The 17,196-nt window shown below is 45.0% G+C and overlaps 1 protein-coding gene across 2 annotated transcripts in view; it reads left to right on the top strand.

Moving 5' to 3' along the window:
* The first annotated feature begins 13,808 nt into the window (after positions 1-13,808).
* Positions 13,809-17,196, top strand: part of NAA50 (N-alpha-acetyltransferase 50, NatE catalytic subunit) — a 199,974-nt gene continuing 196,586 nt past the window's right edge. The window contains exon 1 of one of the 2 annotated variants that reach the window (XM_069635869.1): positions 13,809-14,049. In XM_069635869.1, coding sequence (XP_069491970.1) covers positions 14,042-14,049 — 8 coding nt within the window. In that variant the 5' untranslated portion in view covers positions 13,809-14,041. The remainder of the gene's footprint in view (positions 14,050-17,196) is intronic. The other variant, XM_069635870.1, reaches the window with a different exon arrangement.

Genomic DNA, 17,196 nt, shown 5'->3' with positions numbered 1-17,196 from the left:
TGAGTCTACCTTCACTGTTTATTTGTGGGAGGATACTTAAACCCACCTAAACCGCGGAGCAGCCGCGGAGTCGTGGCAGAGTCGAGTGCAGTCTCTGCCGTCACTGTCAGGCCTGATAAGGGCCTGGCCTCGGAACAAGATGGCCAACAACATCACCTTGCTGTAATACCAATTGAGGGGGCAGAAGATGAGAAAAGGCGCCTGTGAAGCTCACGCCAAACCCAACTGCCATTATGCCCCCTGCCACCTGTAAAGCAAGCCACCAAGCTAAGACTATTAACCACAAACGCCACCTTGCCGGGAAGCAGCCCTAGCAATATTGCAGGTGCACAGTTTCGCACTATGAAACTGGCGCGGATCTATCAGAAAACCTCTAAAAAAGGGGCCCATTCGCCGGCAGAAAATCTATCTACCCAATGTGAGTCTCTAACTTTAATGGATGGCGCCACTTCGGACCCTGCTCCGAGCCTCGGAGTATTACAAAAAGACAACATCACAGGAGGCAAGGAAAATGCAACTGGGGCAGCAGAGAACGCTCGGCTCGACCTTTGTTTTGGAGGCAACCCAGCGCAGCCAGTCGGAGGACTGTCTGCAAGGGACTCGCCCCAGCTTGAGAGAGGCCTGGAGGGCGAGGCTGCCCCGTACTGCCAACCACAACAGCTAACAAATTCAACCTGCAAGCCTTCTCGGAAACTCCACCTACCTTGGACGAAGAAACCAAACAGCAGGATCCTCGCGAGCCGGGGGGCTCCTGGGACGTGTCTGAGTCCCCGGACGACAGGCCCAGAGGTCAATCTTCCCCGCCCGAGTCCTCTCTGCAGCCGGGAGGCTCGCAGACTCTGGCGGGGTTCGCAGCGCCTCTCGCGATCAAGGCGCAGGTCCATGCCGCATGGAGCGCCTGCTCCTCGGAACACCGGGAGCTCTGCCCGCAAGTCCCGGAGCCGTGCAACGCAGACACTGCTACAGCCACGAGCAGCTTACCGGTCTCTCTAGCTCCCCCTGTGGCCAAACCCACAGCCCAGTCGACATCCACCAAGATCGGAGAAGCACTGAGCGGCACAGCTAGACCTCACATCACAGGGGACGAATGGGAAAACGTATACAATCACCAGCCCACACCCCAGAAAAAGAACAAAGGGGGAAACTCTACATCTAATCCCCGGAGACGGGCTCAAACAGCCCCTAATGGTGAAATGAACACCATAAAAACTAACACAAAAAAAACACCAACAAGAAAGGCCAAAGACCGGCACCAATTAAAAGGGGGTCTCAAATGCCCACCATGTGAATAAGCTCAAAAACTATTCTCTGCAACTCATTAAAAGAACTATTTGCGAGACAAGGTAAAAGAAAGCACGAGGTCCTTACCGAACTTACGGATGAGAAAATCCTAGAACCCCTAGCGGATGCGCAGCCGGTCCTAAAAACGCGCAACACTGTCCACCTCTCTAGTCACAGCAGAACGCCTCTAATTGGTAAAGCTGCACTAGACCGGTGCCGCAGGAGCAATCACTTGCGAACCCCTCCCCGGAGAATATTTGAGTAAGACCAGCGCCTTCGACGAGGGTGGCACACTGGGCAAAGCCCCACAACTGGCCCCCTCTAATTCAACATCCCCCGTCCACTCAGGCAAGAGGCCAGACCTCTTACACGAGGACTCGCCCACTTCTGCAGAGAAACATAAGGATTGTGATGTACTGGAAGGCCCTCTCCCCAGAGACCTCCTTTCTTCCACACCGGGCAAGACCAAAGAATCTCACAACGTTAATTTCTTAACAGATCCATACCCTAGAACGGTGTCCGACATAGACTGGCAGATTCCAGGATCCCAAAGACCTGTGAGAAGATCTTCCCTACCACATTTGCCACAGGACGCCCGGCTCGCACAGAACCTGCTGGACGAAAGGACCCTACATGACTTACCCTTTGGGACGCCGATCAGAAGCAAGTCTCACACTTATACGCTACTCAAAGAAACCCCAACAAAAAAGCCGGACATGATGACGATAATGTCGGCAATCACGATTGTCCTAGCACCCTTTGGCAAACTATATGAATCTCTAAATGAGACCCTAAAAGACCATACCACACTCATCGCACTGATGCATACCAAAATGATTTACATCGAGGGATTAATCACTGCAAAGGAAAATAATCTGAAAGGCTGTCATGCCTGCCCAAACTCTGAAAGAGATCTACAAGACATGGCCAGAAACAAACCTTAAGGACCAAAATCGCAAAGACTCTGCGCTCAAACTCCAACAGACCCGCCTCCAGGCATAGTACCGTTCGTATTCTCAGGCGCCCAACAAGATACTACAACAGGAAAGAACAAAACTGAGAGCACAAGTCAAAAAGTACCCACTGTCAAAGCAAGGCCGAGTAAAGAGACCTGCATCATCATTGATTCTCCAAATCATATCAACCCCTTTCCCAAAAACGAAAATTGTCAAAAGCAAAACTACCTCGTATTCAATCAACAGAAAACCATAACTCCGCTCGTCCAAAGGCCACCCCGTCACTTAACTCAAAAGTCACTGAGGACAATCGAGGACTTCATGGCCGACAAAAGTGTGATGGACATAACCGTTCATCTCTCCCCTGAGGCAGGGGTTAACAAAAATGTGCGAAACCATGAACCAGCCTGTGAGAGCACCTTTGGAAAAAAAACTCTGCCAAAAAAACGTAGACGAAACAGTTCAACAACTCACACCCCAAACCTGCCCTTTGAACCACGACTCTTAAAAGAATCACTCCAACCAAAACAATCAGTATTTAATACCGACAGGCAAAGAAGAGTAAACAAAAGACCTGGCCCACAAGGGCCTGCCGCAATGAAGCGACACAGGGAACACGCAAGCACAGATGGCAAAATACCATACAGCAGAAAACCATCCCGCAAGGAGGATGCCAATGCTCATAACAAACCTTGACCTGCCAGAGGGCAATTCAAAACTCTTATTTTCAAATTGGAACAAACAAAAAAAAACTCAGAAGCCATAACTCTGAATAGAGGAACAATTATGAAGATTCTGAGAAGTACAATCGACTTTAAACAACTAAACCCTGACGACATCGCTCTCGTCGAACCCTATCACAAAGACAGAAAGGCTAAGGCCTACATACATATTAGAGAATCCTCAAGAGCAATCATCACCAGGGAAGATTTCGAAACCCTACTCAGAAAGGGGCTTCTCCTAACTAAATATCAAGACAAAAAGCCCTTCCCTGACAAAGATACAGAAAACAAAATGCCAGGCAGCCAAAGGGCGCACTTTAGAACGAAAATGGCACGCTACCATCGGGCAGAATCAAACCATGGAACTTCACCCAACCGACGACACCAAACTAAGACCCTGGATTTACAAAGACCAGAACAAACAGGAAACTTTAACTCCCCGGATAGCGAAGGTCTCCCGCAAGAAAAGTCGCTCACACCAACAAAGAACATAGAAGCAAACAGCCATTCCAATCCTAACACAAAAACAACACGACCCACACTTTCCGTCACTTCAATAAAACAACTTTGGGCGTGGCTACCGAAACCACCAAATTCCGGGTCCAGTAATTAGCAACCAGCAGTGAGGCAAAAAAGACAAGAAACCCCAAGATTGAAAGAAGGAAAGAATCAAACACCAGCCTCACTAAAACTGGGATCATGGAACACAATGGGTTTCAAACACCTGATGACAACGGGAGATACCAATTTGGGAGCATACGACATCTTGGCACTTCAGGAGACCTGGCTGGCTACGGCTCCAGCAATAGACGGCTACGCAATTGAAATAGCGCTAGCAAAAAGAGCCCTGAGAGGCCGCCCTTCAGCCGGCCTCCTAATTGAAGTTCGAACAGGCTGTGGCCTGGCAATTGAAAAAAAGCGCTCCCACTCCCAAAGCCACCTGTTGGTACAGGTGAAGTGGACCAGGACTGACCCAGCTAGCAAGAAGACTCAGAAATCCTCAATGGTCATAATAACCACTTATTGGAACCCCAAAGCCATCACAGATGAGAGATTCCTACAGATTTTGGAATCCGAAATAGATGACATTCAAGCCAATACGGAAATAACGCTGATCATCATATGCGGAGATCTAAACGCGAACTGCCCGATCACAAAAGATCCTCTTACAGCAAGTAACGGAAAGCGGCGGGGCGACTCCAGAGGGCAAAAATGGGTGAAACTTATGGACTCCAGACTTATCTTCAATGTAGACCAAATCTCCCCCAAAGCATCCCAAATTCCAACATGGGAAAGAAACAATCAAAACACCACCATCGACTATATATTCGCCTCAGAGGCAATGGCCAACCTAATATCATCATTCAACATAATACGTGCCAAGGCAAGCGACCATAACATCCTGGAAATCTTGTGGTGCTCACAAAGATCTCCAAACCTGACAATGAAGGAAATGGTGGAAGTTACCAACCAAGGAAACCGTCTTCGATTAACAAAAGAAAGAATTCTGGAACTATCCGCGAACTATAAGGATAAACTGAGCTCCTCAGAGCCCAATAAAAGCTCCATAATCGACTACCAACCGGTATTGATCGCATAGCAAGCGGGCTCCTCAAAAAAGTATGGAACACCACAACAAGGCAAGCATCACTACGATAAACTCTTGGTAGAGAAACGATGTGCTCTCCGTAAACTCAAACGTCAAGCGAGTAAGTCAAACTCGCCAAAAGCCAAGAAACACTACCATGATGAGGCAAAGAGATACGCAGGATGGATTAAATTCTACCGAGCAACACTATACCAACACGACTCAGAGGTGATGCTAAGGAAGGTCAATGGCAAAAACTTCAGAGAATTCTGGGACCTTGGAAAAGGGACAGACATAACTACAAGTCCTTCAACAACTAACGCTGTGAGTGAGGAAAGATGGACTAACCACTTCAACAGCCTGTTCCAAAAGCCACCTCACAAGCCTCAGCCTAACTATCGGCCGGGCACTACACCCTGGGAAGATTTTTCCGACAAAGCGGACATAGTTAGAGCAATTAAGAACCTAAAGCCATCAAGAGCTCCAGGCCCAGATGGGATAACGAACATTGACCTGAAAAACCATCAAGACGCCTGGGCATCCTTCATCAGCATCATCTTCAAAGAGATAAGCCTTTCAAAGACAATTCCCAGTTCATGGACCTCGGCAACAGTCGTTGCCATTTTTAAAAAGGGCGAGATATCTGACCCTTCCAACTACCGGCCAATAGCCTTGCTAGACACGATAGGAAAAATCTACGGTTCATGTCTCCTAGAAAGCTTTTAATGCTGGGCTAAACACTCTCCGTGTGACGATCCTTTTCAAGCGGGATTCACTATGACCGTAGGGACCACAGTAAACATCATGCTATTTAGCATAATAAAAAGCACCTCAAGAGCACAACAAAAAAAAGGTATTTATGGCCTTTGTCGATTTAACCCACCATTCAACAAAATCGACCGAGACCTATTATGGTCCAAACTGGACAAATGGAAGTGCCCTAATCAGATCCTAGATCCCATCATTGCTCTACATACAAAAACATCGATTAGAGTAAAGCTCAATCAAAAAGGCACCCTCTCTGAAGAGATTCCGACCAACAGAGTAGTGAAGCAGGGCTGCCCTTTGGCTCCCTCGCTCTTCACAGCCTTCCTGGGAGACTACGAGGAGACCTGTGAAGCCCTCAGAACATTTCCACCGAAAATAGGGGGGACCCGAGTCCCCAGGTTCCTCTACGCTGATGATATCATCTTGATTGACCAGACGCCGATCGGACTCCAACGCCAACTCGACAACCTGGCAACCTATATAACGCTAAACAACCTGGAGATCAACAAAGAAAAAACTAAAGTCCTGGTGATTGAAAAACCTACAAAAACAAAAAGAAAACCCAACCATTGGACGATTGAGACCACTAAAATTGAACAAATAAAAGAATTGAAGTACCTTGGGGTCATGTTCGACAGCTCTGGCAATGAGACAAGCATGCAGGTTAACCTCTGGGAAAAAACTCGGAAACTCACTTCCCAGGCGAAGGCATTGGATAGGAAATTTGGCCGCTTCTCTTGCCGGTGATAAAATACTACAAAGGAAAAGTAATTCCGTCCCTGACTTATGGAGAGGAAGCCATGCCGACAATCCCTTCCTCACTGTGGGCAAAACTAGAAGCCCACTTCTGGCGAGAAGTGCTATGTCTGCCCAAGTCAACATCATTACCACCAATAAGGAGAGAACTGGGCCTGCTCTCGTTAAAAGAAACAGTCGACTGGAACGAAATGGCACTCTACAGAAAAGTGATCATGCTGGACACAGCCCCGCAGTACAAACTGATAAAACAAGAAATAGCCGCCTCAAATTGTAACATGCTTGTAGTATTGTACATTCACTTGCATTATCAACGTCGCGGTGAGCCAGGCACGCACGAGATAAGAGGACGTCACATAGAATGTGACGTGTGCCTGTGACGGAGGACTATGAGGCGATTCAAACACCAACGCCTGTATTTGCCAGTCGGTGGAGCCTGATATAGATACTTATAAATACTCTATATAATAAATATATATAGCTCCATAATTCCTACCGTGTCCGTATTTGATATATGCCGTGACACTACAATTGGCGACGAGGATTCGGGCTCCACCGCCTCCTGAGGACCCGCGTGTCCGTGATAGCTGTTGCTGCAATCACCTTCCCCAGAGGCCGCTCCGCTCCACCTCCCCGAGCGTTGCAGCGGCCACATTGCTTAATCCCCGGTATCGGAGGAGTGACTCGTTTTCTACAGAGGCCGCTCCGCTTCCCTTAGCGTTGCAGCGGCCACAGCAAGTAAGTCTCCGCCGCATAATGTTTCCGGATTGTAGCTCCGCCTCATAAAGGCCAGCCTATCTCAACTGCTCAAAATAACCGTAATACACGGTATAGAGGAGCACTAGGGGAAGTTTGATAAAACATTTATGGAGAGCATGGTATAGAGGAGCACTGAAGGGGAATACATGCTTGAAGTCAGCAATATTAGTTTGAGCATATAATTTTACTACAAATCAGAAGGAGGGCACCTCTCATTAAGTGCCCATTCAATGTTTCAAGGCACACAACATAATAAAACCGAGAATTATTGTCACATGATGCATGGATTTGTGTTGCTGCAGTGAAAAACCACAACACAGCTGAACTGCATTGTCCAATAAACATTAAATCTTACGAATATAGTCTGCCATTGCATTCAGTGGGGTTCCCCCCATGTTTTTCCTGTCATAGGTGGGAGAACCGTCAATTCCATGGAAGAGGTGGATTAAAGCCTTCGAACACTACTCAGGGGTGGTGTGTGGCCATAACTGCAGCGTGGAAAAAAGGAAGTCACTTTTGTTGCACTGCCTAGGGCCAGCTGGGCAAGAAAAATTTGGAGACTTGCCTGAATTATTGCCGGAAGAAAGTGCAGATTTCAATGAATATGAATGCTCAGTGAAAAAAGATGAGCAAACATTATGAGAAAAAATTGAGCACTATCCTAGAACGTTACAAGTTTGGGAAAAGAGTTCAAGAAGAAGGTGAACGTGTTGAACAGTACATAACTATCTTGAGAAAATTGGCCAAGACCTACAAATTCAATGCTCAATTGGACGAGAGATTACACAATCAGTTTATGCTGGAATGCAGGAGCAGCAAGGTGAGGGAAAAGCTGTGGGCTGAAGATGATCCACCCCTCGATACAGTCTTAAGAATAGCCAAAGAAGTTGAACATACTGAGAAATGTGTTCAATAACTGGAGAACAGAATGCAGTCTGTTGAAGTCAAACATGACGCCCCAAAGAGCAATTGCACTATGAACACTAACAAGAATAATGAATCAATAGCCCAAGTGATGGATGTAGCTAGTGGAAAGAACAAGTGGGACAAAACTCGAAAGCCATCGTGGAATGAGAATAGAAGAAGCAAAGGAGTACCCAAGATACATGCGAGAAGGAGGAGTCCTCCTCCACGAAGACAAAGAAGCAGTCCAAGAAGGAGGAGTACTGGCAAATGTTTTAGATGTGATGTTACGGATCATTGGGCGGACAATCCTGAATGCCCAGCTCTGAAGATCATATGCGGAAAATGCAAAGGCAAGGACCATTATGTTAGATGTTGTAGAGCACAAAATACCTCCATGAATTGGATCGGCGATGATAATGGCAGTGATGATGGAGATGATGAGTGCGATTTGTTATAATTGATGAAGAACATGAGGAGGAAATGGAAAGTCCTAAGGCTATGGTGTGTATAGATGGAGTGAATATGCACATGATGATTGACTCTGGTGCCAAATACACTTTGATACCGCAAGATATGTGGGATAAAAGGAGACATGAATATTTACATGAAGCAGACATAAGGCCGAGAGCCTATGGTGGAATTAAAATTGATGTTATCGGATGGTTTTGGGGTGCACTTAAGTTTAAAGATAGGAAGGCTAATGGGAAAATCTACATTACAAGAGCTGGTAGAATTCCTTTATTAAGCTGGACTCATCAAAGTAAACTCAAAGTGAAGTTGGATGCCGGTGCTGATGAATCGGTTATGAACATTGACAATGAAAAGTCAGGAAAACACATGAGAATAAATGAGACAAAGAATAATGAAGAGGTGATGAGAAGTGTTTTCAAGGATGAGATTGGATGTTTGCGGGGGTACTCACATAAAATCAGGATGAAACCTGATTGTGTTCCAGTAGCACAGAAGCTTCGCAACATTCCCCTATCTATGAGAGAGGAAGTAAAAAAAGAAATAAAGAGCCTAGAAGAACAAGGTATCATAGAAAGTATTGATGCCAGTGAATGGGTATCTCCATTAGTTGTCCTGAGGAAGAAATCTGGGCAATTGAGGATATGTGTTGACATGCGGGAGCTGAATAAATGTGTAATTCCTGACAGACACCCACTCCCTAACATCCAAGAAATAGTTTCCACCATTGGTCCATCAAAGCATTTCTCCACTCTTGATTTGACCTCAGCATACCATCAAGTAAAATTACATAAAGAATCTAGGTGCATGACAGCATTTATCACGCCAGATGGATTATATCAATATAAGAGATTACCGTTTGGGCTCATATCGGCTGCATCTGTCTTTAAGAAGATCATGCATAAACTGTTTGCAGAGGACCAGGGTGTTATATGCTTCCAGGATGACATACTAGTACATGCTATTGATCAAAGGACACATGATGAGAGACTGCAATATGTGTGCAAGAAACTTTATGAAGCAGGAATGACCTTAAGTAAAGAGAAATGCAAAATTGATTGTTTGCGAAATTGAATACTTAGGACATACTATATCAGCTGAAGGGGTACGGCCAAAGAAACAACTATTGGATGCTATAGAGAATATGCCAAGACCCAAATCTAAGGAGGAAGCGCGTACTTTCATTGGCATGGCCGAGTACTACTCAAAATTCATGCGTGATTTTGCCATGCACACCATTCCACTCCGAGAACTTTTGAAGAGGAAGACATTTGCATGGGATACAGAATGTGAAGAGGAATTTGGGTGGATAAAACATGAGTTGAATAAAGCACCGTCGTTGAGGAATTTCAAGAGCGGAGAGAAAACCATCATCACGACAGATGCCAGCAATGTAGGTCTTGGTGCAGTTGTCACACAGGAGATTGATGGCAAGGAGAGATTGATAGCTTTTGCATCTAGACTGTTGAAAGGCGCGGAAAAAACATATGCGGCCATTGAAAAAGAAACATTGGCTATCAAATGGGCTGCAGAAAAGTTTCGAAATTTTATTTGGGGTGCAGAAGTGGAGTTCCGCATGGACCACAAGCCATTGGTCCACGTCATAATGAATAAAGGTTTGGAAAATGTTTCGAATCGCATAAAAAGGTGGGTCATACTCTTGCAAGAATACAACTGTGTAGTGAAGTATGTACCAGGCACGAAAAACCGTGCTGCCCACTGTCTTTCGAGACTCACTAACGTCTCTGAGATAGATGATGATGAAGATATGAAATCTGAAGTTGTACTTAATATTGAAGATCTATCCATATCGGAGAAGGAATGGGAAGTGGCAGAGGAATCAGACATTTCATTCGGAAAATTGAGACACATCATATTAAGTGGTAGTCCGTTGGTCAAAGCCAAGTATGAAGAAAATGGGCTGTTAGAATTTTGGAAAGTTGCAAATGAACTCAAGGTGGAGAATAATAGAATAATGAGAAGTGACAGATTCATTCCACCCACAAGTCTGCGCCAAAGGATCATTGCGTTGGGCCACGAGGGTCACCAGGGTGTTGTGAAGACAAAGAGAAGAATACGTGATGAATTCTGGTGGCCAGGATATGATCTGCAAATCGAGAGAATTATACGTGATTGTATCCTTTGCAAAGAGAGTGATAGAGGAAGTGTGAATGAGAAATACCCCATGGTAGTTACAGACCTCCCAAGTAATGTATGGGATGACCTGGGTATGGATATATTGGGTCCAATTTGCAGTGAGGGTAAGCAACAATATTGCCTAGTAATCATTGATCTGTTGACTAGGTGGGTTGAAGTCATGATCAAGCCAGGCATGACTGCCAAACTGGTAGATGAATTTCTAGCAGAGGTCTGTGGAAGGGAAGGTTTACCAAAAAGTATATTAACGGACAATGGAGTCCAGTTCCGTTCGAAAGAAATGCAAAGGTTTTGTGCAGAAAATTCCATTGTGCACAAAAGAAGTGCAATATACCACCCGCAGACCAATGGAGTGGTCGAGCGCTTAAACAGAGTGCTCAAAGATGCGGTGAGATGGGCCTGGGCAAATGGTGTGAGATGGGAAGAAGCTGTCAGACAAAAGATTAATGCTCATCGTTTCACAACACACAGCACTACAGGTTTGTCGCCGTTTGAAATGAGTAGGGGCCGGAAGGCCAACACTAAGTTGACACCATCCTGGATGAAAAGAATGACTGTAATAAAGAAGGATTTTGGAGATGTGTGTGAGAGCATCAGAACTATGCAATTGAAGAACAAGAAAGCCCATGATAGATCCATAGGCAGAAATGTGAAAAGATCACCATTGATGGTTGGAGGTTTGGTGAGAATCAAGCTTCCACCTGTTTTGAGAACTGGTCCGTGCAAGTGGTCAAAACCTGTTGGTGTGGTCAAAGTGTTTAAGCATGCAGTGAGGGTTGAGGATGGTAGAGTTTGGAATATGGAGAGAGTATGTGTATGGGATGTACCTAAAGTGAATGTGCCAAAACATGATGGTCATGAAAGAGTCAATGGTAATGATGGTTCTAGTGATGTGGAGGAATGTTGTAGGGATGTAGTGAATAGGAAGAACTTGCTAAGTGTTTCCTTGCCAAAGCCTAAAACAGATATCTCATGCCGATCAAGCAGCGGAAGATTCATTCGTGATCCCCGTGGATTGACAGACTTTGTGTGGGAACATTGAACCAATGAAAGACTTTCTATATGTTGGACATTAAATTTGTGGTATCAGATAAGTTAAGAAGGGGAGATGTGTAGTATCGTACATTCACTTGCATTATCAACGCCGCGGTGAGCCAGGCACGCACGAGATTAGAGGACGTCACATAGAATGTGACGTGTGCCTGTGACGGAGGAGTATGAGGCGATTCAAACACCAACGCCTGTATTTGCCAGTCGGTGGAGCCTGATATAGATACTTATAAATACTCTATATAATAAATATATATAGCTCCATCATTCCTACCGTGTCCGTATTTGATATATGCTGTGACACTACAATGCTCTCAAACTGGGCTCTCAAGAAGAAACTCCAATTGGAGCACTCTGGTTGCAATGAGGAGGACCTCCTCCAAAACCTGATGAGCGTCAAGAAAAAGATAGGTGAATTGGACTGGATAGAAACGCAAGACAAGGCCGCCTCAAACAAACTCCTGGCCCACCTTCCAAGCCAATTAAAAAAACTCAATGAAATTGATCAAGTGTAAAGATGCTTCCCCGATAAACGCAGGAGTCAAACTTTTTTAAGGGCCAAGCTAAATCTCCTGCATACCAATGAAATCAGAGCTCTCAGAGGTCTATCCACATCCAACAGCTGCCGTCTATGCAAGAACTCCTCCGAAATAGAATCTTTAAGACACCTTCTGATGACGTGCCCGGAAACCTCTTCTCTGAGGAAAGCATATTTAAAACCTCTCCTCGAACCTTTCTCGATGAGAGAAGAAGACTCATGGTGGTCCCGCTTGTTAAGCAGAAGGAAAACCAGCTGGACTATTGCCGCGGCTAAGATCTTGGAGGCTGCCCTAGCAGACTGCCTGAAGGTAGATAATTCTACACCATAAATAGGAAAGCAACCACAGCGAAGAGAATGCATTTTGTAAAATCAATAAATTTGATTTAAAAAAAATAATAATAATAATAATATTACCGACTTGGTATGACGCTCAGAAAAATTACAGCTCACAAAACAAACTGTCTGGGAATGTTCCGTTATTTGCCACACTCAAACTTTGAAATCATGTACAGTTGCAGACATGTGCAATGATTACAATCTCCCAGAGGATCCAGCAAATAAATGCAAGCAGGGAAGATGGCAAGTACATTTTAAACACACCAAGAGCAGAGTTCAGGCAGGTAGCTGAGACACAGGCTGTGTGGCTTCACACTCATGCCTGATGACCTCATGTATGTCACAGCATGCCAGGTCATGTTCCTTATCTGTCAAATTAATTAAGTCCCCAACGCCACAGTAACAAAAAAAATGGATACCAAATGCTGCTGCAGCTCAGCTGGTCAGAGCCCCATAAATCTGACACTTATCCTGACAGACTATAAATAGCTGTAGGATCTGTGGATGTAATCGGTAGGTGGTAGGACTGCATAAAAAGCAGTAGCCTACCACCTAAATCGGTCGGGTTGGCAAGTAAGCCACCCTATGATTTAGCAACTGTCTTTGTGGGAAGCTGTGAGCAAGGCTCTGCTCGCCAACTGTTTTGCATTATTTTACTTTATTGTGCAATTTCTATCTGCTTTTTTATATAATGTTTAGTATTTTATTTTATACTGTCTTCTGCACAGCTTTTATTGTAGGGAAACTTGCAATGGCCTTTTTAACGTATTGTGATGAAAGACGTTTTTTTATGTGCTTTTTACTGTTTGTACTAGAAGGTTGCATACCGAATACAGTTTGTGTTGATGATTTATTTGTGCATATCGTTTTACATATATACCAGGTCCCATGTGTACATCAAGAACTCTTCTTATATGCGATTCAGTTGTGCTCTGCAGGGGACTTGGTAAGGGTTGTAATGTTCCATCCTCACTCTTATAAAAAATGTCAATGAAACCTTAAACCTCGAAAATAAAGAGGGCTCGGATAGTGAATTCCATGTGGAGAGACTGTTTTGTATTAATGTATACTCCTCTCACCGGAAGTAGTACGCTACAAATCTTATACTTCATTTCCCACACCTGTGTTTTACTAGTTATTGGATGCCACACAATTGTAACTATTTTGCTGGCATACCTCTCAGCTTTTGTTCATATGGGGTGGCACTGGTGGGGTGTTTGTGAATGTGGTGATTCCATCGCATTGGATAGAGGTGAAAGATTTTTGGAAGGGTGTGAAGGTTTGCCGAGGATCCCATTAAGGTCTATGGAAGATATGAGACTCATGGTCTAGGCTGCATGCATTTCAGAGGAGGGCCACACGTTCCTAAGGCTCAGTTTATCGGTAGTATATCAGGATAACCTTTGTTTTCTTTAAAGTGACGAGTTTCCCGCATGTCCTTTCCAAGATGGCCGCCGCTTTAGGCAGAAACCCTGTCCCTGGGTGGGCGGGGCTGTGTGGAGCCTCGTTTCAGCTTCACAGGGTCGGCGGTTGGGAGGGGGGCGGAGGGCGCGCAGGAAGAGGCAGGCGGGGTGAAAGGTCAGGTGTGTCTGGTTGGAGAGTGAGGGAGCGGCATCCACATGTGGTGGGAGAGCGCGGGGGAGGAGGCCTCAGCCCACAGCAATATCCCCCGTACCCCAAGCCGGACACCCTGCGCCCCTTAACACGGCGGGAGTCTAGTGCCTTCTGGAAGTTTCCCTGAGGGCCCAGCGCCATGAAGGGGTGAGTGCCGGGTTTGTTCTTGGCGAGTTCGCAAGCGGGGGATCGGGGTACGTGCGGACAGAGCAAGGGGGCGTTAGGTTAATGTTGGAGGCGGGGTCTGCTCTGCTGTAAATAAAAGCATGTTATTTTACATTGTCATGCTACGAAGGACAGGTGGCCTTTGGCTAACCGTCAGCAAATAGCTCCTATGTTGAGGTGAGCACATTTTGGAAAAACTGGCACTGAACTATTTGCGATTGTGCACTTCAAGTCCCAGAAGTCTTGTGTTGTACCACGTGACGAGTCGTGAACTTGACAGCGGTCCCTGCGGGTTTTATATTACAACTTGTGGACAGGTTGAGGGTAGGCTCAGGACGCGCCTCATGATATTCGCGACCGCACGCCGGAGACCCACACTGGCCCACCTAATTATACGTGACAGTGTCGAGTAAAGCGACACCTCTCCCCGCGCGCGCAGCGTCCATCCCCGCCCACAGGGGGTGCAAGTCACTGGAGATGACCGAAAGCGACGCCAGGTCGTTTGCTTTGACACGAAACCAGGCCCCTTACTAAAACTTTCCTTATTCTATAGTTAATCGACATCTCTTTAAACCGCAAAAAGTAACTCGGCGCGCGATTCAATTAGCACATTTGATTGTTACCTGAGAACACCAACCCGATTTTGAGTGACCCGGCTCTCGCTTCACTTCCAATGATAGGATTTTCAAGACCCCTTACTATTCCTATTTGCAGTGATAGTAACAATCCTCAGTTTGATTAAAAATAATAATAATGTGTAATTATAGTAGCTTTATTATATTAGCTATTTGTAATGCGCCTAAACACATGGTAAGGCGCATAAAGACAAAAAAGGGGGGTGGGCAGTGGAGCGTAAAAACAAAACAAACGTTCCCCCAAGGCCTCGAGGCATACGGCGGATTGTGCAAATGCTGTAACAAATGTGAGGAGGGGAGTGCACGTAAGGGAAGAAGAAAACAAAACGTTTCTACTAGGTCTTGAGACATTCGGATCGTGCAAGTGCTGTGAATGAAAAGGAGCAGTGATCAGGAGGGAGGCAAAAGGAACATTAAGTGCAGATGGACAGGTACAAGACAGCCCATGGTTCAAAAGAAGCATTAAGTATGATCGTACAAGTAGATAACGGCAACATTCGAATACTTAAAGGAAGAGATCACATAAGCAGGTTACACATGGTTAAAGTAGCATAATCGGCATAAACCATGCCTCATGGTGCGAGGGGCTATATCAGGTCATCAGACACATTATAGGTTAATTAGTTAAGTGTATAAACTGGTAAAGTCGCGCCTCAGGTGCGAGGGGCTACATCCAGTGTGCACAATTTGAGTGGGTGCGCAGTCGGGCAGCATATTGAATTAATACGTAAGTAAATTGAAAAACGATATGGGGCTGCAGATGATCAGAAGTGTCGATCCAGTGGTTGAAGGTAGGTTAAATGCAAAACACAGTGCAGGGCAAGAGAATGACCAATCAGAAGCTGCAAGCAAGGGACAATAGGTAGGTGAAAACAAACTGGGCAGCCTCATAAAATGGTGCGTTGAATGCGTGCCGTAGGACGAGGCTCCCTCAGCGATCATATGATTGCTGGGGAAGTCCGTCACGTGGATCAGGACCATGTTAATCTTTAAAGGGGTCGTATAAATGTGCCACTGTGTTCGAAAAAGCGGTTTCTTGCGAATTAACTGTGATGGCAAACTCCAATTTTAGAACCCAAGACCGTCTAAATTAGACTTGACACTGGGTGAAAGAACCCATGTTGCTCAAAGAATTGAAGAATTTAAAAGATCTCCGGATAAATTATAGCGGCACCCAGGCCATATTGATATTTAAGAGGAGCACTGTTAGTGTCGCGATATACTGGACAACAGATACTGCATGTTATTAAGGTACATGCATGAAAAGTGTGATTATTAATTGCGATTGCTAAAACAATTTAAGTCATAATTGGCTGGAACAGAATTGTTGTAACACGTCCCGGATGCCAATTAAATGTTCCTCTCATGATGTGTTCAGAGGCAGTTTGTTATATAATGTGTGAATCACATAGAGAGGCGTTGACTGTACGATATATATGTCGCATAACAGAGAGGGGGTGGTATCAATTTGAGTTCAACTCCCAAGGTTCCAACGTATTAAGTCCTTTGTCTAATGTTTTAAGATTGAAAATCCACAGTTCTTTGTATGAGAACTTGTTCTTGGTCTGAACAAGTCAGCTGGTGACAATTTTCTCGACACAGAACCACGTTAGATCTTCCACATTATGGCTTGTTTCCACAAAATGAAGAACCATAGGGGCATTAAGGTTGCGAGTTCGAATTTTTGAACGATGTTCGTTGATACGAACATGTACCTCTCAAGGTTTTACCTATATAGAATTTATTGCAAGGGCATTGGACCGCATATACCACGTTTTTGCTTTTACAAGTGGTGAAGGTCCTTAACTCCCATGTTTTTCATTCTCCCTCATGTCATTTTTCTTGAGTATTTACAGGCTGTACAAAGGTAGTGTCCCACTACTGGGTTCAAGTTATGTCTCTAATCAGGTGACATTTTGGTGGAAGTCGGTTGGCACGGGTTAGTTTGTGCCTTGAGTTTTTACCTTTCTTAAAGGCAAAAAGTGTTTTTTGCAATTTCATACCCGTCGAATTGAGAATTCTCCAGTTTTTCTGAATAATACCTTTTAAACGCCTGACTGTGCTGGCAAAAAGTGGAAACACACACCAATTGTTCTTGGTCCGAAGTCCTGGTTTTTGGGCTGAGGAGTGCTTCACGATTAGTATATCGTACTCGCTTCCTGGACTGTTTAACCAATTTCTTGGGGTATCCTCGTTCAATAAGCCTAGTTTCCATGACCTTTGCTTGCTTATTAAAGTTTGCCTGCGAGTACGATATACGAATCGTGAAGCACTCCTCAGCCCAAAAACCAGGACTTCAGACCAAGAACAATTGGTGTGTTTTTCCACTTTTTGCCAGCACAGTCAGGCGATTAAAGGTATTATTAAGAAAAACTGAATATTCAACGGGTATGAAATTGCAAAAACCACTTTTTGCCTTTTAAGAAAAGTAAAAACTTGAGGCAAAAACTAACCCGTGCCAACCGACTTCCACCAAAATGTCACCTCATTAGAG

The sequence above is a fragment of the Ambystoma mexicanum genome, chromosome 7p (genome assembly GCF_040938575.1).
Source record: "Ambystoma mexicanum isolate Mex_15411 chromosome 7p, UKY_AmexF1_1, whole genome shotgun sequence".
NCBI lineage: Eukaryota > Metazoa > Chordata > Amphibia > Caudata > Ambystomatidae > Ambystoma > Ambystoma mexicanum.
The sequence above is the reverse complement of the archived record's forward strand: the minus strand, read 5'-3'. Positions and strand labels throughout refer to the sequence as shown.